The sequence below is a fragment of the Hydra viridissima genome, unplaced genomic scaffold, assembly GCF_058129835.1.
Source record: "Hydra viridissima isolate aposymbiotic clone 2 unplaced genomic scaffold, HvirCarnegie_v1 scaffold_10, whole genome shotgun sequence".
In the NCBI taxonomy this organism is placed as follows: Eukaryota; Metazoa; Cnidaria; class Hydrozoa; order Anthoathecata; family Hydridae; genus Hydra; species Hydra viridissima.
In genome coordinates, this window is record NW_028324309.1 from 6216500 (window position 1) to 6243405 (window position 26906).

The window sequence follows — 26906 nt, forward strand, 5'->3', positions numbered from 1 at the left end:
TTTAGTTAATGATATAATAATGTAATCCTATTCATAAAAATTAGCAAACGAATACAAATGATTATAAATAAATATTTAAGTAATAATCACGTTATTTTAAGCGTGAGGTTTATTTGGTCAAACGAGTTCATAATGGTTTTAGGTGTTTAGTAAGCTTGTATATTTTACGAAGTCACGTAATATAGTCTTACAAATACTGTTTCAAAGTTGAAAATGTTTGCCAAACATGCGGCAAAGGACTTGTGGAAAAGCCAAATATGCTGAAAAATTATAAAACATGCTGTAAATATTGTGGCTTTTTCTTCGAGAAATTGTTAAGCAATTTTTACCGACAGCAATAAAGATTTCTAAGCAATTTCAAAACTTTAAATCCATTTATACCAGAAAAAAATGACTAAAAATAGATTCAGTAAAACACAAAAATCATAACAAGTACTTATTGACGTCTGAAAGACTCTTTTTAATGATAGATGCAAGTCGAAAAACGCGTTCTCAGATAAGAAGAATACTTGGCCTATTAAGAATCCCGGCCATTAAAAGGTCAGTTTGCCAATTATATTGAATTCGCTTTGACCAGCGTTTTAAATCTTAGGTAACAACAACTATTTACAAAGTGGTATAAAAATACGAGGTTTAAACTTCAAAATAAATATAAAACTCTTTTTAAAAAAGATAAATTTGGAGCCCTGCATGTTGAAAGGTTTTAGTTTTTGTTTTTTTTTTGTACTCTTACTATTTCATAATTTTTTCATTTAGCAAAGTTATTTTAAAGATTTATTTTAGCTACGAACGTATTTATTTTTAGTTTACGTAAGCGTAAAGTAAATGTAATCTCTTCAAAATCTTTCGGTTTTTGCTGATTTTTTGCTGCGTGTTTTTTTTTTTTAATATCCCTCATCAACTGAAGTTGCTTTCTCAATTACTTTTCGTTTAAGTAACTTGATTTGTTCATCGGCTTCTCTCTCGCGTTCATCTCTTGAGTTTATCTCATCAAATAAAGGTCTTGTTTCCGAGGAAGGTGAGGAACCTTGATCTCCATCGTTGTTATCGTAAAATCCATCTGAATTACGAGGATTGTCGTAGAAATAATGTAGCGTGTCATGCTCACTATCAGATGTCTCTTCGCACCTCTCTTGAATTGTAGGATGTGTATACGCCTTATAAGGCTCCGATGCAACCGAAACACGTTTTACTGGAATTAGTCTAGTTATTGAAGCGTTTTTAAGGTGACATCTGTTCGAAGCATTCTTAATCATTGTTAAATGGCTTCCGTATTCGAGTGGAAGACCACATCTTACAATCGGCTTAAGGTTGTGGAAACCACCTATTGGCAGCGGCATTACAGGAACGAAGTTTTTCATCGAATCAGCATATATAGTTGGAGGGATGTGATAATATTTGTCAGAATTTTTCTGAGACTTTTCGTGGTTTTCAATTTTTTTAAAGCAGGAGTTGACGGTATTTTTTTCAAACTTGTTGCTTCCTCGAGGAGACTCATGCTCTGATTCTTTAAGAGAGCTTTTAATTGAATTGGTGCTTGATTTTTGACTGTATTCCGATGCGCTACTATCAATTATAGAATCTGCCTCACCGTCTGTTGCCGTTGTGCTAAACGCTGTATCAGAAGAGCCGAAGATTTTTTCGCACTTTGACTTGGATAAAGTTTCATCAAAGTTTGTCGCCTGCACATTATCATTTGCATATTGCAGACTGCTGATTGATCCCATAACTGTTGGCGCAGAAGCAGTATGACTTCCCCAGGTTTTAATTCTTTTAAAACTGCGTTTCACTCTTACATCCTCCACTGTGCGACAACGCATGTCAATTGTATTTTCTTCGTCATCAGTTAAGCCATAAGATGGAGCTGGCGTGCTTGTAGGAAAAGTAGTTGACAAATGGTGAATATCCCAATCAGATTGATTTTCGGTCACCGTAGAATATCTTTTATAATCCTCAATTTCTATTTTAGGTTTATTCACGTGATTTCCATATACACACTTGACTAACAAATCTCCGACATGTTGCCGAAATAGAATTAACACTAGCACAACTAATAATAGACAGAGCAAAATTCCGACACATACAATGGTTATAAGCCACGGTTTTGAAAAGAGAGTATCGATGTTCTCACTTACAACTTGGGAAGTAACAATAGTTACGTTTCGAAAGCTTCTTTTGTCGTAAATCATGGAAGTGTTAATAATTTTTGGTTGATCAACTTTAATGTTTGAAGCCACTGTCGTCAAAAAGACTTCAGATGGAATTTCTTTTATACCCGAACATTTTAAGTGTCCTACACTAAAGTAAGATTTAATGTTCATTGATTTTCCAATACTGAATTGAACTTCGGTGACCGGCAAGAGTGATTTCTGAGTTAAATATCCTTCATCAAGACGCCATGTGGCGTCACCAACGTCGCAGTTACAATCGTAGGTAGAACCTTAGTAAAAAAAAAAAAAGAAAGAAAACTTAGTGAATTGAAAGTAGTATTTTGTTTGATGTAATTTCAATAAGTTTTACGTTTCCTAAAGTAAGTGATAATTAAGTTTATAACGTTCTTTACCATCAATTCCTCTTGCACACGATTGATCCATCCCGCAGCTACATGTTTGTCTATCAGGAGTTGATCCACCCCAAAAATGCTGCCGTACACTATCTCTGGACAACCATCGTGCTCCTTTGTAATCGTCGTATCGCTTCCTTCCGACTCCATCTAATAACTTTGATTGGAAACAATCAAATCTAATGTATTGCTTGCATGAAATGCTCATTTCCATCAAATCCACAATGGCAACTGTATCCACAGAATACTTGATAGAGTGTATATAAATAGGTTGTGTCTGCCCAACTATTTCACCCCTATCTACTTGCGTGTCGTTTTTTATATTATGTTCTATTATAGTTTCCCCTGAGTGCATATCACAATATGCTTGAAAAACTCTTTCGTTATTAGCACATAGCTTAAAATAGCCACTCGCGTAAAAGCCTGATGCTTTTAATTCGAAACAGGTTCGTTTGTAAACGCACGTTTCACAATTTTTTCCTGAATAGTCAGTGTTAGTACAATTACAGGTATACTTCTGCAAAGATTGAGAGCACTTTCCTTTATGAAGACATGGATTAGGGAAGCACAAATCGTTAATGTTGCAGCCTTTGGTGACCTCATGTTTTATTATTATTTTACTAGATTCGAAAAAAACAGTTTCACTTTCAACCTCAATCGTTCTGTAACAAGCAATTAAAGTTGGAAACTCTTGTGTACTGCCTCCAATTGTTATCTCTCCCATGAAATTTCCTATACCATCACTGCTTCCCAATCGAAAATCACTTTTAAATTGATGAGTTTCCGGAACATGGTCCACTTGAAGTTTAATAATTTCTTCATTCCGTTGCACAAGAATCCTAATCATGTGCCAGTTGCCGTCATCAATTTTTATCTCTGATTTTATATTAATAGCTGTGTGAGCGGACAAGCCGATAAAGGAAATGATAAAGTTAATTTTTCCGTTTACAAGTATGAGCTCGATTGCACCGTTCGTGCATTTGTGCGTTCCAATGTGCCCGTTTGGTTCAAATGTTCGGAGTTCTACAGCAAAGTTTAGTTCGTTCACATTGAGGATGTTTCTTCGTAACAACAAGAGAGAATTTTTTGAATGAAATCCAAAGATATCAAATTTACGATCAGGACATGTAAAAGAAAGTTGACCAAAAGTTTTGAAGTTCGTGAATTTTTCAATTGCACCGTAAAGTAGATCAATGCTATTAAATCTCACATTTGACAAACAGCCTATAAAGTTACTTTTTTCTTTTGTGTTTAAGCAACGTGCATTGTGTTCTTGAATCAAATCCAGACCTCCAATATAAAGATCATCCAGATTAAGTTGTTCGAAGTCCAAGTGTGAAACGTGAGATTGAGTTTTATCGTCTACCGTAAAATAAACATGGGTACCATTTTCTCGTAAAATAACAACATCATGCCAAAGGTTGTCGTTACATTGTTTTGGGTGAATTATTTGATGAGCGCCAGATTCTTCTAAGGTTGAACCGAAGTTTCCAGTGTAGCTGAATAGAAAAGAACCTATTCTTTATAAAACCTTACAATAAAACAAACCTAACCTACTTAAAAGTTAATAAAGTTTCTTTAATTCATTTAACTTAATTTAAATAAACCACATCAACTCGATCATCTAGCTAACCCCATCAACGTGATGTTATTGTTACAAATTCATGGGAGTTATTTCGAGTCTTTTCTTTGGTGGATATATTATATCCATCTAAAAAAATTGAGTTTATTGAGTTAAAGGACCACATATCCAGCAGCTGGCCCATTTTTATTTTTTAGGTACAATTTGGTGTAAATCGATATAAATCACTGCAATTCCCATTGGTTGTTAAAACATAAAAAATCCTGATGAACTTTTATTTTTCTTTTAACAATTGATCGAAAACAGTCGCTTTCTTTTCCACGGGAGCGCGTTTAAACAATTGATCGATTCACTAAAACAGTCGTTTTCTTTTCCACGGGAGCGCGTTTCACTGAGAAGATTCGCTGACATATGTTCTCATGCAAATATTAGGTTTTCCAATTTATTGTTTAGCAGGTTTTCTAATACATGCTGGGCAGGTTTTCGTATTTTTAAGGAAAATGATGCTAAAACTCTGCAATTTTTAAAATTTTTTTCCCTTTTCTTGTTCTTTATAAAAATTAAAACTTTAAAATTTAAAAAAAAAATCATTTTTAAACTTCCTTTTTTTTAAATATTTAAGTTTTAAAACTTTTGAAAACTTTAATTTTTTTTAATCCGAAAATTCACAACACAATCACAATAGTTATCCTTAACTTAAAAAATACACGTTAAAGTGTAATTATTTAATGGCGATTGCAATACTGGATAACGCATCAATTGCAATTAAAATGTCTCCGTTGATAAGCCACAAATGCAGTTGGAACCAGTTAAAAATAGCGGTAATTTTTCACAACTAGAACAAATTTCCTCTTACTCGCGTGTCAAAATCCCACACGTTTTTACGCGTTTTCAATAAAAAGTTGTTTGTAATGCTAAAACTTGGATCAAACAGTTGTTGATATCTATATCTTAGCTGTATGATGCTACCTGCTCAATCTCTCGTTTTACAACGCTTTTATATTTACAACAAACTTTTTAAATACGAGAAAAGTACTTCAGTAACTTAATACTTACACCAGCTTTCCTCGCTGCAGCTCCAAGAGAAGGAAGTCGCCTTGTTCTCCGCAGCTGTAAATGAGTACACCGAAGGCTTCCGTCGTCTTAAAACGTAAGGTGACTTTATCTTTTCGCGTTTCTTGTTTATTTGCGATTTTGAACGCAATGTAATCTTTACCACCAAAATTTGCAGTAGTTTCATCAGCATTTACCCAAACTATTTCCTCAAGTATCAGATAAAAAATACAAGTAACCCATAATAAATTCTGCATCTTGGTCCCTTTCAGGACAATTGCTTAATCTCTAATCTTTGCTATAACAAACTTTTAATAGAAGGGATTCTCCAAATTACGTCACTGGTATGTATTAACAATGTTCTTTTTTATCTTTCAGGTTCAAGAAAAAATAAACGGTGCAGAACGCTGACGTTGACTTTTTTTTCCTGATGTCTATATTTATCTCACTTCCTTCAAAACGATAGAACGTTCTTTGGTGTTTTTCCAAACACCTCGTGGATTTAAAATGGCAGGTGATATTGATGAACTTTTTTGAAAAGCTCGGAGAACTTAAAAAAATTCGATCAAGAGATTGAATAGAAAAACAGCGACACAGTTGTTTAAAAATTGGTTCATTTAAAATGTTAGGGTTGATTAAATATGCATAAAATGATATAATGCGTTACTCTATAACAAAAGGACGCTTTTATGAAAAATTTTAAACTTAATTTGCAAGTTTTAACTCTGCTCATTCTCTCACTCCACTCTCTCTATCGATATTTAAAATACATAAAAGATTTTGATGAGTTTAAAAAATGACCTAAAGTTATTTATAGAAAAAAAGCTTTCATGAAAAAGAAACGTGTTATTTTATATATACAAGTTGTTTAAGAGCACTGATCGCAAGATATTCAGGTGAATTGTTACAAGCACCAGCTTAAAATCACTACGCATATATTTATGAAAAAAAAAAAAAAAATAGAATAGTAATCAGGTAAATTGCGTAAACCATAAAACTCTTTTTTTCTGTGTGTTTACTTTAAAATGCGCTTGCTTTAAAAAAGGCTTAAATTAATGAAAGAGAGGTTGATTTTTTTCTACTTCGATGTTTATTTTTTATATTCAGATAAATTTTAGAAGTAAACATCTTTTTCAAAGGAAGCCTAGAACCTAGCTTTATCTATACACTTTTGTTCTGAGCTTAAATGATTGTTTTAAATGAAACTTTAAAAGACTCCAGGTTTGCAGCCTTTTATAAAAATTAATTAAATAGTAAAGAATTGTAATATACCAGATTTGTAATAAATATATGTAATATACCTGATTCATAACAAATGATAAAAAGTCTTAAAATTAAAAATCTGAAGATTAGCATCATAACTTTACTCCTATTGCAAAAGAATAAGAAGCTGCTAAAAGCTATTAATCCTTTCGCTGCACAAAACGAATATACTTTTCGCTGCGCAATACATACGTTCGTGAGATAAATTCATCATACGCTCATACCGACTATTTTCGCATCTTGATTTTAAATAGTTTCTTGCTTAACACGACTATTTTTGCCAGATAATCAATAGTTTGAAAGGATATCAGCGTGTTCGTATTTGATTTTGCGTTTGTCGTTTGGTTTTTAAATCTAAGATTGTACTATAAACTAATATTTGAAAAAAACTTGTATTAAATTTTTTTTTTTTTAACATTATAAACATCGTCATAATTTATGATTCTTATTTTTAAAAAGTAATTTTTAACTGTTTTACAGGAAAAAACTCGCTGTATCAAACTTTATCTAACTCGCTGTATCGAACTTCGTCAAATAAAAATAAACTCGCACCACTAAAATATGTGCGCATTGCGAGCACAAAATCTTTAAATGTGTTGCGCAGCAAAAGAGTTAATGTTTATACTCTTGAGTTAAGGATATATCTTGAATTTTCATAATAATGCTCGAAGAATAAAACAAAGTTTAAAGTTTCACATATATATACTTTTACTAAAGTTTTGCTATATATAGTTTTCACTTTATTTAGTACTTAAAGGTTTAGAGATGGTCATTTTTTCCTATAAAAACATTGATAAATTTTAATAAGAGGACATAAAAACTGTTTCAATAGAAGTTAATGCTAAGTTCTTTTTTTTTTTTTTTTTTAAGCTGAAGCCATTTACAGTTATATTGATTTGTATTTCTCGAAGTTTTACAGTTAGATGCAGCATAGAGACGCACTTCTGCTGCGTAAAACTCGTTTTTGAAATTTTTGTGGGTTTACTATGCTAGTTTGCTAGTTTACTACTGCTAGTTTACTATTACTAGTTTACTGTCAGTACGACTGAACACGCAGCAATTTTTATTTTTTTTTTAATTTATTTTAATTATTTGAAATTGATAAGATATTCAACATTTACGGTTTAATTTTTAAAAATTGAAATATCAAAACAAAAAAACATTTTTAAGTGTGAGCTCAAAAAAAATGTTTTGTAAAAAAACAAAACAATAAAAAACAAAAAAAAACGGAAGCTTTGCGATAACAACTGACGCGGAAGAGGGCTATAGCCAACCCACAAAACTTGTCAATACAAAACTTAAAGAAAAATTGATCCTAGAGATATTGAATTTGACGCCAGAGAGCTTAGCTAAAGTTTTCCTTTATAAATATCGCGCTACATAAAACACTTCGTACGACTTAAGATCCATTTTCTCGTTTTGTTGATTTTTGATTAAAACACCAGAATGTTTTCTCTTGATAAAAATTTTCCTTAATACTTTGAATAAATCTTTTTACAACTTTTTCATCACAACGAAATAATTCCCGTAGATTGAAAATGGTTTTGTGACGTCTGTTGTAATTTAATCATAAAACCTTGATTTTCTTTTCAGTTGAGTTGAGATCTTTTTGTTTGCTTCACCGCTTCGCTCATTTTCTTAACTAACGGTTTTTCTATAAACAAAAATAAAAAATTAATAGACTTCCTCTTAAGAAGCATTTGTCAACATTGTGACGTAAGATGTGCGGCTAACGTTTCCTAAGGCAAAAAAAAAAGTTAAGCAATTTTCAAAAAAAGCACACATGCCAAAACGATACCACGGTTTCTTGTCTGCCATCATCTTTTATTCTTATATTTCAATTTTCCAGATGATATGTTTTAACAAAGGCATAAATAATTTAGAATTTAAATTATGAATTTAACATTTGAATTATGAATTTAAACATTTATAAAAAAGATATTGTTTCTTATTATTTCTTACTGTTTCCTAAAGTTTTGCTTTAATTTTCATTAGGTTTTTTTTTTTTTTTTTTTTTAAATTAATTTCTAAGTTGCTATTAATTTTATTATTTTTCTAAATAATTTAATAACCAGAATATCTTACAAATTTTAAGATTCTTTCAGTGTTTCATTTAAGTTTTTTAATAAAGTATCACGGTGCCTGTTTACCCAAAACCGTAGTACAAATTGGTAACCTCATATTTTGAATCATATCTACTAATATATTTTCTAAAAATGTGTAAAAAGGAAGCCTAATTTTAGTATTTAAAAAAACGTCACATTTTCTTTAAATTTTCCTCTGTTATTAGGTTTATTACAAAAATAAAAACTTCGAAAAAGTACTTAATAACAAAAATAAAAAAGGGCCCAGTTACACCATTTTACGGTTACACCATCTTACGGTATTATCTTTTATCTAGAAAAATTAACTTTTCACTATTTTCTAGAATCACATTTTTTAGAAGGATAATCTAGAAAAAAACAACAGTAAACGGTTTGTTGATAAATTCAAAGGTTTTCTACTGAGAAAAAAATGAATAGTTTTTCTCAGAACACGATAGTTTTTCTCAGAACACGATAGTTTATCTGATGAAGATAAAGATGTACCTTAGGATCAAAATTAAATTTGTTGACAAGTTTTTGACGTGTTAAAAAATTTCTCAAAAAATCTAATAAGTAGGAATGAGTTCAGTACTCTAAATATGAAATAAATATGAAAGAATTACAAAAGGGTTGCGCTGGGAAGCGATCATATATTAGAGACCTGAGACCTACTTTTCTCAACAAATTTTGGTTTTTAGTTTATTGTTAACGTATTTCACTTCGCATTAAATTCGTCGTCTGTTTGGTTGGTGCAAGCTACCTTGACGGCTTGAATTTTTTGTATTTAGGATTGGTCGATTTTTAGGATTGGTCGATAGGAAGGTCTTGGTGGTTTCACCTCAGCTTTTTTATTGTGAATGTGTCGAGTCTTTTTTAAGATCGGTAAAGGTGGTCGAGGTGGTTTACAATTATGAAGATCTTTACATCCCTCTAAATTTTTGGAAAAAGTTTCGTAATTCTTTTCAAGTTCTTCATTTCTGGTTTTTCCTAAAAAGAAAAAATTCTCACGAATTTTACAATTACAATTACTGTAGTATTGTTACTATCACTATTATTGTTATTATTAATGTTATTATTATTTCTTCAAAAAACTTCGATTAAAAAAAACAGTTTCAAAGCAAGAGAAAAACAAAATTTTTCATTGTTTTTAACTTAAAAATTCTCACCAAAAAGTTTTTGTGCATGAGTTTCATTGATTTTGTTTAATGAGTTTTCATCGCAGGTCTCGTTAGTTAAAATATTGTTTAATTCGATCGGCATCGGTCGCCGTTCTTTTAGAAAAACTTTACGTTCAGGGAAACCTAAGCTTGTTTTAACAGCATCCCATCGCTTTTGCACTTCTGTTTTAGGCTCAGCAGGAGTTAGACCATTATTAGAAAACGTCCCATTGTCTTTTTTAAACACTTTATTTAAAATGTCTGGAGGAGCTTGATTTTCATTCAAGTCAGGAACAATATCAATTTTCTTACAAAAATTTAAGGATGAACTTTTCTCGTCATTAGTATCGCATGTAACTTTTGCAGAATTTTTTACCGTTTCATTTTCTTGACCCTCTGCCTTCAGTTGAGTTCCATTAATGAGTTTTCTCCAATGTTTTTTAGATAAATGAACTGTTTGATTGGAGCTTTTTAGAGCAGTTTGATTGGATCTTTTCATCTCTTCGTCGTTATGTTCTATTGCCGTCAACTGTGTACCCTTACTAAGTTTTCTCCAACGTTTATAAGATAAATAGTCTGTCGGATCAGGTTTTTTCCTTTCTTCATCCCTATTTTTTTTTGTCGTCACATATGTACCACGGATGAGTTTCTTCCAATGTTTAAGAGACATATAAATCTTTTGATCGGATTTAAAACGTGTCGAATCTTTCAGTGCTTCGAATGCATTTTCTTCTACGGTCGATTGCATTCGGTCAACAAGCTCCATTCGGTTTTTATAAACCTTTTGATTTAGTTTTGGTGAGTTTTTCAGCAGTTTGTTTCTACATTTTTCTTCAGTCAATTGCACACCATCAATAAGTTTCGCCCAACTCTCATAAGATGAATAATGGTTCTTTCTGTCATCATTCTTTTCTTCGTTATGGTCAGAACTCTTATCTAATTTCCTCTTTCCTTTAAAGAGTTGCCTCCAAAATATACAAAGTGAATAGTTGGATAATCGAGCCCTAATATAACTGCAGTTAATGCATCGTGGCTCTGGGCGTAATTGACCATTCATTCATGTGAACACCTTAAGTTTCTTCCAGATTCAGACTATAGCCCTCCAAGTAAGTAATTTCTTTACGTGACAGATTGAAAAAACTTTTTTTTCAACTTTTAATGATTTTTTCTTTCGGTTTCCTCCATTTTTTGCTTCATTAACCAAACTTTATTAACCTGGAAAACCTTTTAAACGTAGTTTGGTTTACAATTGAAAGGCTCTCAGTTTATTCAAATTTGTATTACTCAAAGTACGAGAATTGTTTTACTTCTTTTTGTTTTGATTGACAGCAAGTTTATATCTTATTTCCAAGGAGCAACATTTTGAACAGTTTTTTCTGGACATTTTCGTCGAAAACCCTGTCTTCTCTTTTAAAAGCCAAGTTTTATATTTTTTTATAATTTTTTTATGAAAGCTCAATTAAATTATTAACAATTAAAACCGCAGCAAAAACTGAAGCAGTTTAAATTTTTCATGAAAACATTTTTTATGAGTTTTTTGCATAAGAAAATGTGTATTCAAATTTTTTTAAAATTGTACACTGGAAATACTCCGGTTGTTTATCAGATGTTGAAAAAATGGCGGTTCAATTTTTGCGCTCAACTCTTGCGATTACTTTATCACCTCTTTTTGTCAGCAAACCTGGAGTTAAATGCCAGCGAAGGAGACTAATCGTTTTACAAGCTAAGTCTCTTTCTTTTTTCTTCATTGTGGCAAATGACCCATATATATTGATTACTTGGTGCTGTTTAGTAAATTGATCACCATGTATGCTGACAAACATGTTGAAATCGTTATCAATTCGAGGGCAAGAATAAATAGTGAACGTTCCGTCACTGTTTGAGGTAACGTGTGCTGATAGTATACTATTATCTGGGGATGTAAACTTAACCTGCAACTCTTGGTACACATTATTTGAATCTTTTACTTTCATCTTAAGTATTCTGCCATCTTTATCGTGGATAATATTATCAGCTGCTTCTTCTTTAAACTTGCTTTTTAAGCTTGTGCGAGAGATCTTTTGCTTAAACGATTTAAAAACACTACTACTTCTAGATTTAATAGAGCTTGTACTAGCCGAAGGTGATTTGAGCGCCGTTTCCATGTTTTTTTGCTCAGCTAACTTTGTACCTTCATTAAGGTCAACGCTAGGTAATAACTTATCTCGAATTATTTTTCCCTCAATCAGCTTTTCCCAATATAAGAAAGCTTGTGTATCGTCAGCCGTAAAATTTTTATGTGGTGTAGGAAAAGGTTTTTTTTGCGTGCTTTCATCTTGAACAGTGGGTTCTTTTGATTTTTCTAAAATTAAAGATATTTTCTGTAGAAAACCTCTTTTAAAATGAACTCAAGTTTTTTGAAAAAATGTAAAATTCGATAAAAAATATGATGGAAAACATGATGAAAAACGACAAATGTGCGCATCTGTCGTTTTTTTTTTCGACAGATCATCACCAATCATTAGATCTTCCATAATATTTTCGTTTACATCTTCGTTTACACCTAAATAAAAACTTTCTACAAAAATGTAAACCCCTTCTTAAATTTTTTAAAACTTTTTTTTATTTTTTTTATTTCATCTTGTTTCACTTCTTAAATGTTAAGCTAGAACTTCTAAAATTCATCTTGTTCATTATTACTTTTAAAATTATTCTTTTTACTTTATGCAAAAACCTCTAATTCACTGATTTTCAAAGAAGTAACATGTAGTTTAAAAAAAAGAAAAAATCTTTAAAAAAGGCTCGATAAAGTTTGCTTTAAATTTTAGGCCTAAAAATTCAAATTCAAAATGTCATAATTTGCCTTATTAAACAGATTTATTTCTTTTCAACTGCGTTACCTTTTCCGTTTGTATTGCTTTTTGGTGTACCTTGATTCATTAAGTCTGACCAATTTTTAATGGCATCTTTTTCTTTACTTTCAGACAGAGAGTTTGCGTTGTTGCTATTCAAAAAACGTTTCCAATTTTTAAAAGCTTCTTTGTCAGCCAAGATAGATGTGGCATTAGCTTTCTCTATCAAGTTAATCCAGTTTTCAAAGGCAACATTATCATTAAAAGAGTCGTTGGTTAAATTTGGCGCGCTTGAAGAGATTTTACATGTACCTACGGCCGAGTTCTTAGGTTTAGCACTTACAGGTATGCCTGACGGTCCATTATAATTTTTTTTGATAACCACTAAGTTATCGCTGCTTTTAGAGCGATTTAAAAGGTTTCCGTTGGATTGCTTTTTGACACTTTCAGGCGTGTGATTTTTCAGACGAGGTATTTTTGACTTACTTTTAGGCGGTTTTGCGCAAGTTTTGATTGGAGTGCTTTCAACATACTGCTGATCGGTTTTTATGAGGTTGTCCCAATTGCTAAGAGCAGTCAAATTTTTAAAGACCATCAATTCTTCGTTAACGTTTGCCATGCTGTTTGATTTAATTGAGTTAATTGAATTTAATTGTGTTAAACTTCCGTCGTGTTCGTTTTTTTGTTTGCCTTTTATCGAAGAATTCCAATTGCTCCAAGCGTTTGAGTTCTTAGAGTCCTTTAAATCGTCGCAAATGAGATCACTTTTTGCGTTCAAAGTTTTACCAACGACTAGTTTTCTCCAATTACTTAAATCTGAATTTAAGCTACTCGCTGATTGGTTCAATGAAATATTGAAAGATTTTTCGTCTCTTTCGCCATCAACTTTTTCAAAGTCTATTTTGTTCAGTGAAGAACTAATTTCTTCCTTTTTTGATGAATTATTATCACACAACCATTTCCAGTTTTTTAATGCATTAATTTGTGTTAGTTTTTTTTCCTCTTTTTTGTATAAAGATTTTAAAGTCTCAATTTCTGATTTTTTGTCAGACGACATCATTTTATTTGATTGAAAACCCTCATAAGTTTCCTTTAGGCTTGAATTTTTAATAGCAGTTTTTGAAGTGCTGCAGTCTTTGGGTGTGCCATACTTCTCAATTAAAAGGACGTCTCTTAACCTTGCTTTAACAAGAAGCCAATTTGCAGATGCTCTCACTTTACCTGCAATAATTTTATTACTGGCCGCTTTGTTTTTTGTGTTTATCAATTTTTTTCTGTAATCATCCAAAGTCAAGTTTTGTGTTATTTCATACTGCTTTTTATTTTCGAAAGTTACCTTTGAAATTAAGATCTTCCAGTTTGCCCGGGCACGTATTGTTGTAGCTCTATAGTGCCGGATCTTTAGCAAAAATCTATTTTCACGTCGTCGATTGGATTTTACAAATATGTTTCTGGAGTTAAATGGTATTAAACCTTTCATTCTTCCATAATCAATAATATCATAAATTTTCGATTGAACGAGAAGCCAGTTAGAGAAAGCACGTTCGCGCTTAGCTTGGTTTTCTAATGAATGAGGAGCTAATAACATTTTAACATTTTCAATACTTTTAACTTCGCATTTGGTGTTATGCTCTTGAAGTTTAAATTTTGCTGACTGATTTTCTGTTTTTTTTGATAAGTCTATTAATTTACTTTGAACTCCATTGGAAAGTGTTCCGTGGCATATGCTAAAACTGTCATTTGTTTGAGCATTCATTTTACCTAAGTCAGCTATGTCTTTAAGACGAAACTGCAAGATTCTCCAGTGGGCTCTAGCTCGCAGTTTTCGAGCATTTGAGAAATTTTCAACTCGACCATCTTGACTACTCCCTACAGAAGAAGAGACTGTTTCATCAAAATCACTTACAATTATGGATTTATTTTCGTTTGTGCGGAGATTTTTAACCTGATTTTTACTGAGTAAATCATTTAATGTATCTTTTTTATGTTTATCACAAAAATGAAATATTTCACCATGTTTATCAATAGCTGCTAATACTTCTTTTTCGTTCGATTTAAACAACAAAGTATCTTGTTCCAACTCAAAAGAATACACTGGTTTATCAAGCTTTGTTAAAGTTTTATCGATTGTCGTTTTCATTTGGAGCATTTCAACGTTATTTTCGTGGTGTTCAAGTTGCTGCAGCAATCGACTCGCTGCTTCATATTGTTCTAATTCAATAAGGATAACATCTCGATGCTCGTTTAACGATTTTGCTTTTACTCTGTACGCTTGAACAACATTTTGGTACAGAATTTTCTCTCTTTCTTTGATGTTTTTCATCATTCTTTTTACGCTCTCTCCTACTTCTTGTCTGACAATCCTCACTTGGTCTTTCAGAAGTTTTTTGACCCGCTTAACATCCATTAAAGAGAGTTGTAAACTCGGTGAACGACTTTTTAACGAATAAAGTTTTCTTTGTAAAATTTCTCTGTACCGTTTTGCAGCCTCAGTAATTGGAATGCAGTTATGGTTGTCACCGCGATGATGCTTTAACGCACATTCTCTGCATACAGATTGTTGGCACTGTAAACAGTGCAGTAATAGCTGCTCCTTTTCATGCTCAGAACAAAAATATCTTTTTTTAACGGCGCTAGATATATCTGTATCAGATGTGATTCGCTTGACAGGGTGTTCTTTTGTACTTTTTACTACACGATGCCTTTCTTTGCATTCGTGGCACAACAAATCTGAGCATTGTTCGCAAAAATATCGAGCTTCTTGATCAAGATCACACACAGAGCATAATCTATTGTCGCCTTCATCGCTTTCAATTGTTCTTAAAATTATGAAGTTTGGGCAAAAGAGTTCTTCGTCGGAACCCATTAATGATATATCTGTGGAGCAAACAGGGCATGCAAATTTCTTCCCGTCACTTGTTTCTACAAATACTGTCACACAATCCTTACAAAAAGTGTGAGCACATGGCAACAGTATTGGACAGACAAAGGGTTTTGAACATAAAGGGCAACAAGGATCCACGCTTTTAAGCTTCTTTTTCTTCTCTCTTCTTTTGTGACATTCAGTGTTCATTTCTTTTGGTAAATGAGAAAAATTTGAACGCTTTACATTTGATTCGTTTTCTTCAATGCGTCGAAGACATCTTGGCGGTTTGTTAAAACGTCGCTTGTTTAAAATCTGTTTTTCCGAAGTTTCAGTAGTGATTGTTTCAAGTTGGGAGTCGTTATTCATTGAAGCAGGACTTGATATTACAACCATTCGACCAGAAGCTGTGTATAATCCTCTGATGCAGCTACGGCAGCTGCAGACGTCTTTCTTGTATTTTCTAGAATAATCTTCAGCTTTTGTATCGCTCGTATATTCGCTCTCTGATATTTCTTTCAAAATTCTATACTTAGCTGCACTCACGTGGTGTTTGCTCGATTTTTCTTTTTTGGTTTTCTCTCGTGCCATTTTTTTTAAACCTTATTAAATTGCATCTAAACATATGAAAGGTCAAGTTTATTTTTAACAGATTATAAAAAAATAGTTGCACGTGTTTGTTTGGTATTAAAATTTCAACTTAAAAAACAAAATTTTCAAGTTTCTTTTTAAAACATTTTCTGCAACATTTTTTTTTTTTTTTTTTTAAAAGTTAAAAATTAAAAAAAAAATTGGAAAAATTTATTTAAAATCATGAGGTTAACTAAAGTGTTTAGCATTTTATTTATCTTCCATAAAATAACATCCTTTTAACAATCTGTTTGCCTCAGAGTAACAACTAATTTTATATCGTCCAGTGAACGGGTTGTGATTTTGTTTGATGCTTCATTGGTTAATTTATCTTATTCGAATACACGCTTTAAGATTTAAACAAATCATCCTCAACTGAAGTTTGTTGGTGAGAAATAATTTCTTATCAAAGTGTTTTTTTAAAAGCGTGATTCGATGTCTTGCAAAATATAGACTAATATTTAATTGGGTAAAAATTTTTGGTCGCAGTGATAAGCACCAGTTACACCTTTTTTTGATAAAAACCTTTTTATTTTTTTATTGTTGTTATTGTTTTTTTATTAAAAGTTCATTCCTTTGAAAGTAAAAATAAAAATTAAAAAAAAAAAAAAAAAAAAGTTGAGAACAGGTTTTCTGTTTTAGTTGTCCAACATGGACAAACAGATCTTGTAGCTTCTACTTTTTCCTACTTCTCGCTGATTTATTCTAAAATTAAATCTTGGTGTTAGATGACACCTACCCTTTTAACTCTGATTAGACCCACCCTTTTAACTCTGGTTTTAATAATCGATTTTATATATATATATATATATATATATATATATATATATATATATATATATATATATATATATATATATATATATAAAATCGATTATTAAAAAGTTCATAAATGAAGCTCTGCAATGTTTATTTGTTAAGGAGAGCAAACACGCTTTTAAAGTCAGAGAAAAGCAAAATGCTAAGTATAAATTTAGAAATTTCTTAAAACCGAATCAACCGCAACATTTTGTTATCGCTCCTTTAAAGATCGTAGAATGTTTGCTTCCTGATCCAATCAAACGATTTGGACTCGTTGCAACAAACATTTCATTTTTTAACTGGGTACCAATAAGATATGGCTTTTGTTCCACATCTTTCGACTTAGAGTGAAAATATTTTGCGGGATTTCAAATCGCTGTTGCACTATGCATATAAAAAAGGTAAGTTAATAGAAAAGGTTTCATCGGCTTATGTTCCTGCTAAGTTGGTTTATTTGCAATAATGACGTGGTTGGGGAGTACTTACGAACTATTTGCTTTGCTATCAATCGTTGAAGGAAATATTAGTATTTCTGTCTACTTGTCGCAGAAAGAAAATATTTATGAATTTGTTTAGTTGTATATGGCTACAAAAAACGCAACTCATTTTGCGTCGTAATTGAAGGGTCAAGATAATTCATGTCTTGTGGTTGGTTTATAGAACTTAACTTGTTATCAACATTTTTAGGTTTATTATTAGCGTTTTAAATCAGTTTTTAATCTCAGAAAAAGTTTTAAGTATATGAAAAAACGGTAAAATGTTTTTAAGAAGAAATTTTTAAGAAGAAATTTTTGGCTGATTCTCTTTGAACAACAACAAACGGCGCAAAATTTTTTTATATCAAAAAAATTTTTTTTATAGAATTTGCTTATCATTTTAAAAATACTTTTTCCTTGTGTAATGTTTTCTCCTCATGTGACTACGTAACCAGTTTTCTTTTTCTTTTAAGCTATTGTTTTCAGCAGCCATAGTATTAATAATGTAGTTGTAATAATGTAGTCCCTATTTTTTTATTTCTGATGTTGGTAATATACGATTAGAGTGATTTTTTTCAGTTTAAAAATGTAAACTGTATATAGAAAAAAGAATTTGTTAAGGTATTTTTGATTTCCTTTTCTTTTCTTTTTTTTTTTTTTTTTTTTTTTGATTTTTTGAGAGGAATTGGAAATTTTATTCTATTTAATATAAGCCGGAACACAGAGAGTCCTTTTTCAATTTTTTCTTTTCTTTTTCAACTGTCAAGCTAGTTTATTCTAAAGTATCAATTTATGCTAAAATATTAATTCATGCTAAAATGTTAATTTATGTTAAAATGTTAGCTTTTTATTTCCAGGATCTGCTCTTAAATTTTGCCGATGATGATGTTTGCTTTAAATTGATATCTTTATTTGCTTATAAAATCAAGCATATGGTATATATAACTCTAGTATGTGTGAATATATTAAACTTTATTTATTCAAACTAAAAAAACTTTATTTTGTTTCCTAATACCTCGTTAAACTTTTCCCCTCGTTGAGCTTTTTTTTTTATAAAATATTTATGATCTTAATAAAAAGTCTTTACATGTGGAATAGCTGAAGATTTTAGTAACGTTGTATTGCAGGTATTGCTATCAAGATGATAAGTTACAAAATTATAATCAAAGTTTTCTTCTGTTTTTATACAAAAATGTTAACTTTATTTTTCTTTTACAGCAAGCGAATAATTTCATAAATTCCGAGTGTAATTTTGCTGTGACATTCCTCAATTTACTACATAAAAATTATAATTTCTCGCAATTTGAAGCCACAGTAATGGTTTACACAAGCATGAGTCCTCGGAACAATATTACGGATAATAAGCTGCAGGCAAAAATTTTAGCTTGGGAGCTTAGGAAAGGAGACTTGAGCTCAAAGATTTTAGATAAAAAAAATATATCACGTAAGGTTGTTTTGAATGCTAAAAGCCAATTTAAACCATGTGAACTTTACAATGGTTCATATTTTGGTGGCATCAAGAATAAAAAAAGAGAAAACAATCGAGGCATAACTAAGAGTATTATTCAGTCCTTTACTAACTCAGAACCGAAATTTAGAAAAATGCAATTGAGGCCAAGAGAAAGAGAAGAGAAATATTCCTTTCAGTTTCAAAATCTAAATATTGAAACTCAAGTTAAAAACAAAAATTATAAATCAGAAAACGTATTTTTGAATCTTAATTCAAAATGCTTCCTAAACAACTTTAATAAAAACAAACTCTTCGAATCGTCCGAGATACTGAACTCTGAACTTTCAGACGACGTTTTTGAATGGGATAAAAATGATTTTGATATATGTAAAGAGGCTCCTCCGAAGAAAATGAATTCTTCATCTGGAAGTGAAAGTTCCCGGTTGTTTCAAGAATCACAAGTCAACAAATCTCATCCAAAGCATGAATTTTTTCACGAGGACAGCATGCTAAGTGAGTTTCTCATAGAAAACATGAATGCCGTTTCTGCAAGATGTAAAGAACGTCGGGCACGATATAACAAAACAGACTGTCGACGTGTTGCCTCTTTCTCAACAAATACGTTTTTAAAGAAGCCATTTCAACTCAAAATTCGACCACATTCCTACTCTTACTCAGAATCAATTATGAAGAAAATAAATGAAAGCGATGAGCAAAATGAGCGAACCTTGCCGCAAGGTATATTTATGTTATATTTTACTTAACAAAAAGAATAATTAATAGGATGTGAATTATCTTTAAACATTTTTTACATATTTGAAAAATAGTTGAAAATTTTACTAAATTTAGCTCAACTTGCATGACTTCTTCACCTTTACTCAGTTCATTTTTTTACCTTTTAACTTTTTATAGAAAACTTCGAGAAGAACCGCTTAAATCTTTTTTTTTTTTTTTTTTTTTTTTCTTCTTAAAATGTTAAATAAAAAAGAAATTCATTAGCAAATTTCTTGTTTTATACATAAAAAAATCTTTTGCGAATAAAATAGTTTAACAAAAAATTTCTCATGATTAATATTACTTATTTAATAATTAATATTAAAAATTTCTCATGATTATTATTAGTTATTACTATTAGTTATTACTATTAGTTATGACTGATAATAACAAGAATTAAGATCAAGAGAAATTTTTTGTTAATTCTTATTACTTTTAGTCATAATTACATGCAGTGCAACGTTTTTTTCAAAATTTATTGTAATTAGGCTCGCAGAGGACTTAACGATCAAAACACAGTTTATAATTTTAAATGTCATTTTTGATGGATAAACATTTATTTCTAAAAATTGTTAGCTCTAAATAATGATTTAACGACGACTGGCATTTCGTATATATCTGGTTCAATTCACCAAGTTCATAAAACCAATCTGCGATTCCGTTTTTTAAAAAACGGATATACAATTGCCTTTTTTTGAAATATCAGTTCAACAAGAAATTGTTTGCATTTTCTTTATTAACGGAAACTGTATGTCGGTTGGTTTAATGACGGAAATTATTTTAATGATTTGTACGAATTTTGTGCATTTAAAAACGGCGTACTGTTTAAAATTATTTATATATAATATTTATTGGTAGCACACTTTGTATTGTTGAGAGAATACTTGTTATGGTGCTGCTTAGTTACTGGTCGTGTTGATAGGTGGTTGGTGATACTGGTGAAAGTTCAATTTAATAAACCTTCATTTAAAAAGTCCGCAAACAATTCTTGTGAATAACGATGTACGCGGTACGTGACTGTAATGGTTTGAGTAAAGATTACGGTACGGAACTTCTTCATTTGCAAATATTTTCTTACAGGTAAACCGTGCTTAAATAAAGCTCGACGCTAAAATAAGCGAATGCTGGAGTTAAATTTGATTTTAATACGTGTGTCCATTTTTAGGAGCTGGTTATGTAACAACTTCATTTTTACTTCAGTTTTCTTTGTTTAAATTTTTTTTACAATTTTGTAGTATTTAAGTTTAAAGCATTTAAAACTTTATACATTTGTTTGCCCAGTTTTTTAATGATTATAGTTTTCTGCGTTTCAGGTTTTGTTAAAAATAAAATCTGTTTGTAAAATCTGTTTGTAAAATCTGCAAAATCTGTTCAAACGTTAACAAATGACCTCATAAACTTAAGTACAATCGAACTGGCGTTAAAATCAGATTTTTATTTATTTCTCATTTACTTCTGTGATCAAAACACTTGCTCATAAGAAATTTTACATTTTTAAAAATCCCTATATTGATACATCAAGCATGTAATATCGATTTATTTAACATGTAATATCGTTATATAAAGCATCTAACAGGATACTAAGTTTTAGCTTTGTTACAGCGTTACATAATTAACATTTTTCTTATTGTCTTTGTTTCTTTGAGTTTCTTTGTTTGGAAGAACAATAGTTAATTTCTCGAAATTAAAAATAGTTGAAAAAAAAAAAAAAAAAAAAAAAAAAAAAGAATGAAGCTAGTTTTAACTAGTTGCTATAAAGTTATTTCACTAAAGTAATTTTAGCTTCGTGGACCTGAGTTGTCTTGATTAAAAAAAAAAAAGTTTTTTTCAATGTTTTTGAACAGGAGAATCTTTGGGATTATAATCTGTTTTAAGTAACTATCTTCGATCATTAGTAGAGTAACAGACTAAATTAAACGAACAAAAATTTCTGTTGTTTATTTAGGTGAGCTTAACTACCTACCTATATATCTGCAAAACAAAAACGGTGTTGCAGAAAATTTTGATGATTTTACATATCGAGAAACATCGTCTGCGGCGTCTTCTATTTTATTAAAAAATAAAGAAATCTTTGATCAAGACTTATGCTCAGAAGGTGATAGTAGCTCATTTCGATCTTCTTCTGTTACTGATAGCGAAAATCAGCATTCCAGAGCTCAATTAGGTAAATTGACAGTAATTCGAAGGTGTTCAGCACCGGCTGTTTTAAGTGCAGAAAAATTCCTAACAAAGAAGTTTCAAACAGCTAATGCAGGGGAATCCAACAACCGCCGAAGAAACAATTCTGTCAATGAACAAACTGAAAATGTCCGTTACAAGTTTAACGACTCTTGTAATGATGAAGAAAACCAGTTTAAAGACTTACAAGAGAAGTTTCAATCACTGTTGTTCGACGAATACGCATCTGAAAATTTCAGTTTAAAAAGACCCATTACAACAACCCATAAAAACTCGGCAAACAAATATAATACAGACGAGATCGCCGAAACAAACGTTCCTAACTCAAAAAACAATCCTTATCTGCTAAAAAACTTTTTTAAAAATAAAGAATCAAATAATGAGACAAACCATCAGCCTAAAACAAGGAAGTTAAGCTTACCGGACATGACTTATATTTCTGGGTCAGAGAAAAATGTTGATGATGAGCCTATTTCTATGAACTACACATCTAAAGCAAAAAAAAAAAGTTTCAACGATTTTCTTTTATTTAAACGAAAGAGCGCAGATGACACCCACTTTATTAAACGAAAAAGTATTGACAACTCTCATTTCATTAAAAGAAAAAGCACTGATGACTCTCAATTTAGTAAAACAAATAATATCTTAAAAAGATGTACGCTTGATTTTAAAACGCCAGTTGACGAAAAAATAGAGCGTAAAACAAGTTTAACAGAATCGTTTAAGGCTGCGATTCGACGAAACAGCTTGCAAGAAGAACGAAGATTTTCACACGATGAAAATAATAATGACAAAAAATCTAGAAGGGATAGTTTAAAGAAAAATAAAAAAGAAAGGAAACCATCCAATGGATCTACATGCGTAGCTAACGCTATGAATAAAAATCTACCTACAGTAACAATCGATTGCACAGAAAATGCCCCGTCAAGAAAGCATGCAAACATAAAACCGACTCGCCATCATCTATCTCTTGAATTCAATCAGAGCACAATATTTGATTCGACATATGCAAAAAAGAAACAGAATGATAGTTTATATGGGTAACTACTTTTAAACATTTTCAAACCCTATTTATATTTCTAATCTCATATAATCCCTTTAGTTCTTTAATCCATTTGTTTTTGATAATATTTTCTACTTTCTAGTTTTGCAACTCCTGCATTTGAAACTTGGTCAAGCATTAAAGTTAAAAAAAATCAAGACTCTCTTCCGCTGCTTCACGTTGCTGCTTCAGAGGGAAACATTGAACTTTTAAACACTCTCAACAATATAGGGGTTGACATTAACGAGCTTGATGACTCAGGATGGCCAGCTTTACACTATGCTGTTTGCTCAGGAAACTTCCGAGCAGCACAAATTTTAATTGATTATGGGGCCTCAATAAAAGACTACTCTATGAAGGTTACGAATAGTTATTGTGCAAGTATTAGAAACTGCATTCAAACTGCATAGCAAACACTATAGACAACAGCATTTTACAGAGATTACTCATAGAAACCTGAGACGTATTTCAAATACAAGAGTTTTAAATGCAATATAAAAATAAAGATAGATGATATTTAAATAACTTTTCGACAGTTTTCAAATCATAATTTGAAAGCCACTTTATGGAAAATGTTATCATGATGTGTTCAATAAATTTCCAATAAACCCATGTTTTTGTTCATGTTAATTGTCTTCTAAAATCCGAAAACTCAACAAAATTTTCAGCAAAATAGGATTATGGTCAAATAAGTTAAATGTTTGTTTGCGTGTTTTTTCTCAAATGCAAAAGCCTGTCTAATTGAACTTTTATCCGTTTTTTTTTTTGCTCAAAATTTTGTCGCTCAGACGAAAACGGTCTTTAGTTATATAATAAGAATTGATTTTCATAGAAATATGGAAAAGAAGTGACTTTTAAATTAATGTGGAAGGAGCTAAAAAATAACTCTAAATAAATTCACCAACTTTTATATGGAGCTATTAAAACAAAATTTCGGAGAGTAGGAGTACGAGATTTGCTACAACAAAAATTTATTATTATTGTTTGGTTTAGTTTTTAAAATGAGTTGAAAAATGATAAAAAATTAAGACCTATAAAACCCTTCCTGCCTAAAAAAGACTTAAAAAAAATCTTTATAATTAATTTATCATTAATTTATAATTATTTAATAACCTATTATATATATTTATACCTATTATGTTATATATAAAAAATACTTTATGATTTACAGTTTATTATTCATTTGTAATAAGTTAACATTATATATAAATTTTAAATTTTAAGTCAAGTATGCAACTCAATATATGAAAGTTTCAACTTTCAGAAACCTTTAAACCGGCAGTATAGTAAATCATTGTATCGTAACAAAACCATACTAAATTATTTCTTACGAGCAGCGCTTTAATGTTCATCGAATAGTTAGACACACAGTCCATAATTTTAAAACTACCCTCTAGGGTTCTGTTTGAGTGCAGATAAAACATTAAAGTATCACATGCATTTTATTTCATCACTTGGAATGTTATTGTATCACATGGGGTAAAACATGGACTGTCTCGTCTGAAATCTTACTTCTGATCATAGGGTTGCTGAAAGATGAAAGTTTCATCAGAGCAAAATTACCAAACTTCACTACAAAAAGTCTCCACTGTTTTTCAAGCTATTTGAGATATTGCTACAAATTGAAATAATCGACTCCTGAAAAATCCCTGTAAACAGTTACAGAAAAAATTTATTTAATAGACTTCCGTCCGAACAAAACGATAGCAAAGTTTATATTGGACATGCGCGCGTTTTAGTAAATTACATAAGAATGAAATGTTAACTAAAAAAAAAAATGTTTTTTAAAGTCTTTTTGTGTAAAATCGTTGCATGCGAATTCTAAAATGACGTCAACAACAAAAAAAAAAAGCTTTACAAGCTTCTTTCAGTTTCAAAAAAATCACGAAAGAAAACATAGTGTTGAAACGTTTAATAACGATTCGTCTGAAAATAAAGTTCAATCGAGCGATGGGAATTGTTCAGTGCAAAAAAGTCCCCAAGCGGTACATTCTCAACCGAGTTCGCCCTCCATGACTAATAAGCTGCGAAATACAAAAGGAACAGAAGTTACGACGCCAGATAGGCTCTTAAACATCGCTTATGTATTTAAAATTGCCGTACGTTCACGGAACAGAAATAGTTTAACGGATAGTGGTAGTAGGAGCCCATCAGAAGAAGTAAATAATGAAATGAAATCAAAGTGGGAAAAAATGAGCAAAAAGAAATCAGGAAGTCGAGAATCTATCGATAGCCTTGATAACCATAGTAACCAAATAGTAAAAAACGATAGATCTTATTCAGTCGGGAGTATCGGCTCTTTAAAACGACGTTTAGGTGTAGGCACAATCCAGTATCGATCGGCTTCTCTTTCTCTCAATTTCTACAAAGGGAATTTATTAGGAGAGGAGAAGTCTTCGAACATCATAGATTCAAACTCAATCAACAACAGGTAAAAATAGATTTGCTTGCGGTTTCTTATCTCTTTTGTTGCAGGATGGATAATTTCGTTAAGCATTTGATAAGAAAATTGCTTTTTTCCTCTTAAAGACAATAATTTCCTCTGAGGAAAAATCATATTGTTTTATTCTATTTTATTTTATTATTTCTTTTACATACAAGCGCTTCAGCGCAGTGTTTTTTTTTTTTAAGGAAATTTGTTTTATAGTAAAGGTTTATATTCTTCAGACTTCCGTCAACTCCGTTCCGTTTATGGTCGAAGTTAAGTCGTAAAGAGTCTAGTTCTTCAAGCCCGCTGCTACATGTCGCTGCCTCTGATGGTAATTTGGAACTTTTAAAAACGTTGTGCGATATCGGTGTCGATCTCAACGAAGAAGATGCTGCTGGATGGCCTGCCCTACACTATGCTATCTGCTCCGGAAATTTTGAAGCGGCCCACTTCCTAATCAATAAAGGAGCGTCTATAAAAATGTATTCAAACCAAATTATTGATGAATTTTATTCGAATAAACAAAATCATTTTCAAATTAAGTAATCTACACTTATTTTAAAAGAATGTATAACAATTAAATACAAAAAGATTTGAATGTAAAGTCCTCAAAATCTAAATGAACTAGGTATTATTAACTTATAAAGCTTCTCCACGTTGAAAAAATTAAAAGAAGATAATAGTTAAGATATTTACTGTATATATTTAAAACTTGTGTGTTTTTAAAAAGATAAACCCATAATGATTATATTAAAACTCTTCATAGAAAAATTTTCTTCTTGCAAAAGTTAAAACACAGAGAAAGTACAAAAACAGTCTTATATCTGTAGCGTAATTTTCATTTGCGTACAGTTACCCAGAAGAGAGAAAAAAGTCAAAACTGGTCATGTTATATGTTATAGAATAAAAAAAAGTTTATTGAGGTCAAGATATTCAAGTCTTGTGGATACTCAAAACAATATGTTTTAAGTATTATCCAAAATCTAATTATAGCTTCCACTTCTACCGCAGTAAAATGTATTGAGATCATTACCAAAAGCTCCTCTTGTCGTGTTGCAATTTTATTGGTCAGTTCTTCTTTAAAACACGTTTGAAAGGGCTTTCTTCCTCAGTTCAATATAATTCTTTTGTTCAACCGTTCTTGCGTATTAGAGTTTGATATCCATCTTGTATCCAATGTGCAAGATGTATTTCAAACATCGTATCTAGCAACGATGGGTGGACAGGCCCAAGCTCAATACTAGACCTGATTAGTCCAACTTTATGTTTTGTTCAGACAACCAATTCATGCAGATTCTTTAACTCAGACAATAAAATTTGTTCTGGATGAGTCTCTTAATAGACTCCTGACACATGACAGAGCCAATGATACATAATGATTTCCATCAGCTAACAATCCTGTTACTATCGCTCCATAATTATACAAATAAAACAACAAAGTTGTATAACTTTTTCCTGATTCATGACATTCTTTTCAACCTGGACCTATAGTAGCATCTGTTCCTCCCTGCAGTAACATCTATTCTTTTTACTGTTGTCTCTTTTTTTAAGCATCTTTATTTTAATAAACCTTGTGCATGATATTTGGTTTCTCAGGTATTTAGCTTTAATTTAGTTTTAAATTCGTTTTCAGTACAGCTAATCATTCAAAAGCTCTCCAATCAAGGACAGTCTTTCATTTCTGAAATCAAAATTGTATAAAGGTGAGGTTCAATTACAATGTAATTGTCC

General features: G+C 31.0%; 5 protein-coding genes and 1 long non-coding RNA gene across 8 annotated transcripts; 2 read left to right on the forward strand and 4 right to left on the reverse strand.

The window, feature by feature from the left end:
* On the reverse strand, window positions 1–5583 carry LOC149882858 (contactin-associated protein-like 2). Its single transcript, XM_090100793.1, has 3 exons — window positions 5202–5583; window positions 2564–4062; window positions 1–2440 (listed from the first exon to the last, which is right to left on the reverse strand). The coding sequence occupies exons 1-3, from the start codon at window positions 5453–5455 to the stop codon at window positions 885–887; spliced, it is 3309 nt and encodes a 1102-aa protein (XP_089956919.1). The 5' UTR covers window positions 5456–5583; the 3' UTR covers window positions 1–884.
* Window positions 5584–7910: 2327 nt separating this feature from the next.
* Window positions 7911–8401, reverse strand: LOC149882859 (uncharacterized). Of its 2 annotated transcripts, none has more exons than XR_016444545.1 (2): window positions 8249–8401; window positions 7911–8115 (listed from the first exon to the last, which is right to left on the reverse strand). It is a non-coding gene; the product is annotated as an uncharacterized LOC149882859 (long non-coding RNA). The 2 variants fall into 2 exon arrangements; XR_016444544.1 differs by having other exon boundaries at window positions 8245–8401.
* Window positions 8402–8983: 582 nt separating this feature from the next.
* On the reverse strand, window positions 8984–11290 carry LOC145192747 (uncharacterized). The gene is made up of 2 exons (XM_080070069.2): window positions 9712–11290; window positions 8984–9532 (listed from the first exon to the last, which is right to left on the reverse strand). The coding sequence occupies exons 1-2, from the start codon at window positions 10757–10759 to the stop codon at window positions 9330–9332; spliced, it is 1251 nt and encodes a 416-aa protein (XP_079926195.2). The 5' UTR covers window positions 10760–11290; the 3' UTR covers window positions 8984–9329.
* On the reverse strand, window positions 10887–15987 carry LOC149882860 (uncharacterized). The gene is made up of 2 exons (XM_090100135.1): window positions 12582–15987; window positions 10887–12043 (listed from the first exon to the last, which is right to left on the reverse strand). The coding sequence occupies exons 1-2, from the start codon at window positions 15985–15987 to the stop codon at window positions 11328–11330; spliced, it is 4122 nt and encodes a 1373-aa protein (XP_089956261.1). The 3' UTR covers window positions 10887–11327.
* A 2385-nt stretch (window positions 15988–18372) lies between these two features.
* On the forward strand, window positions 18373–23359 carry LOC145193208 (uncharacterized). 2 transcript variants are annotated; one of them, XM_090100136.1, is made up of 3 exons: window positions 18373–19491; window positions 21473–22745; window positions 22851–23359. In XM_090100136.1, the coding sequence occupies exons 1-3, from the start codon at window positions 18621–18623 to the stop codon at window positions 23155–23157; spliced, it is 2451 nt and encodes an 816-aa protein (XP_089956262.1). In that variant the 5' UTR covers window positions 18373–18620; the 3' UTR covers window positions 23158–23359. The 2 variants fall into 2 exon arrangements, with proteins under 2 accessions (XP_089956262.1, XP_089956263.1); XM_090100137.1 differs by lacking the exon at window positions 18373–19491 and adding an exon at window positions 20392–20570.
* Window positions 23360–24518: 1159 nt separating this feature from the next.
* LOC145193282 (uncharacterized) lies at window positions 24519–25915 on the forward strand. Its single transcript, XM_080070731.2, has 2 exons — window positions 24519–25178; window positions 25415–25915. The coding sequence occupies exons 1-2, from the start codon at window positions 24574–24576 to the stop codon at window positions 25719–25721; spliced, it is 912 nt and encodes a 303-aa protein (XP_079926857.2). The 5' UTR covers window positions 24519–24573; the 3' UTR covers window positions 25722–25915.
* The last annotated feature ends 991 nt before the right edge of the window (window positions 25916–26906 follow it).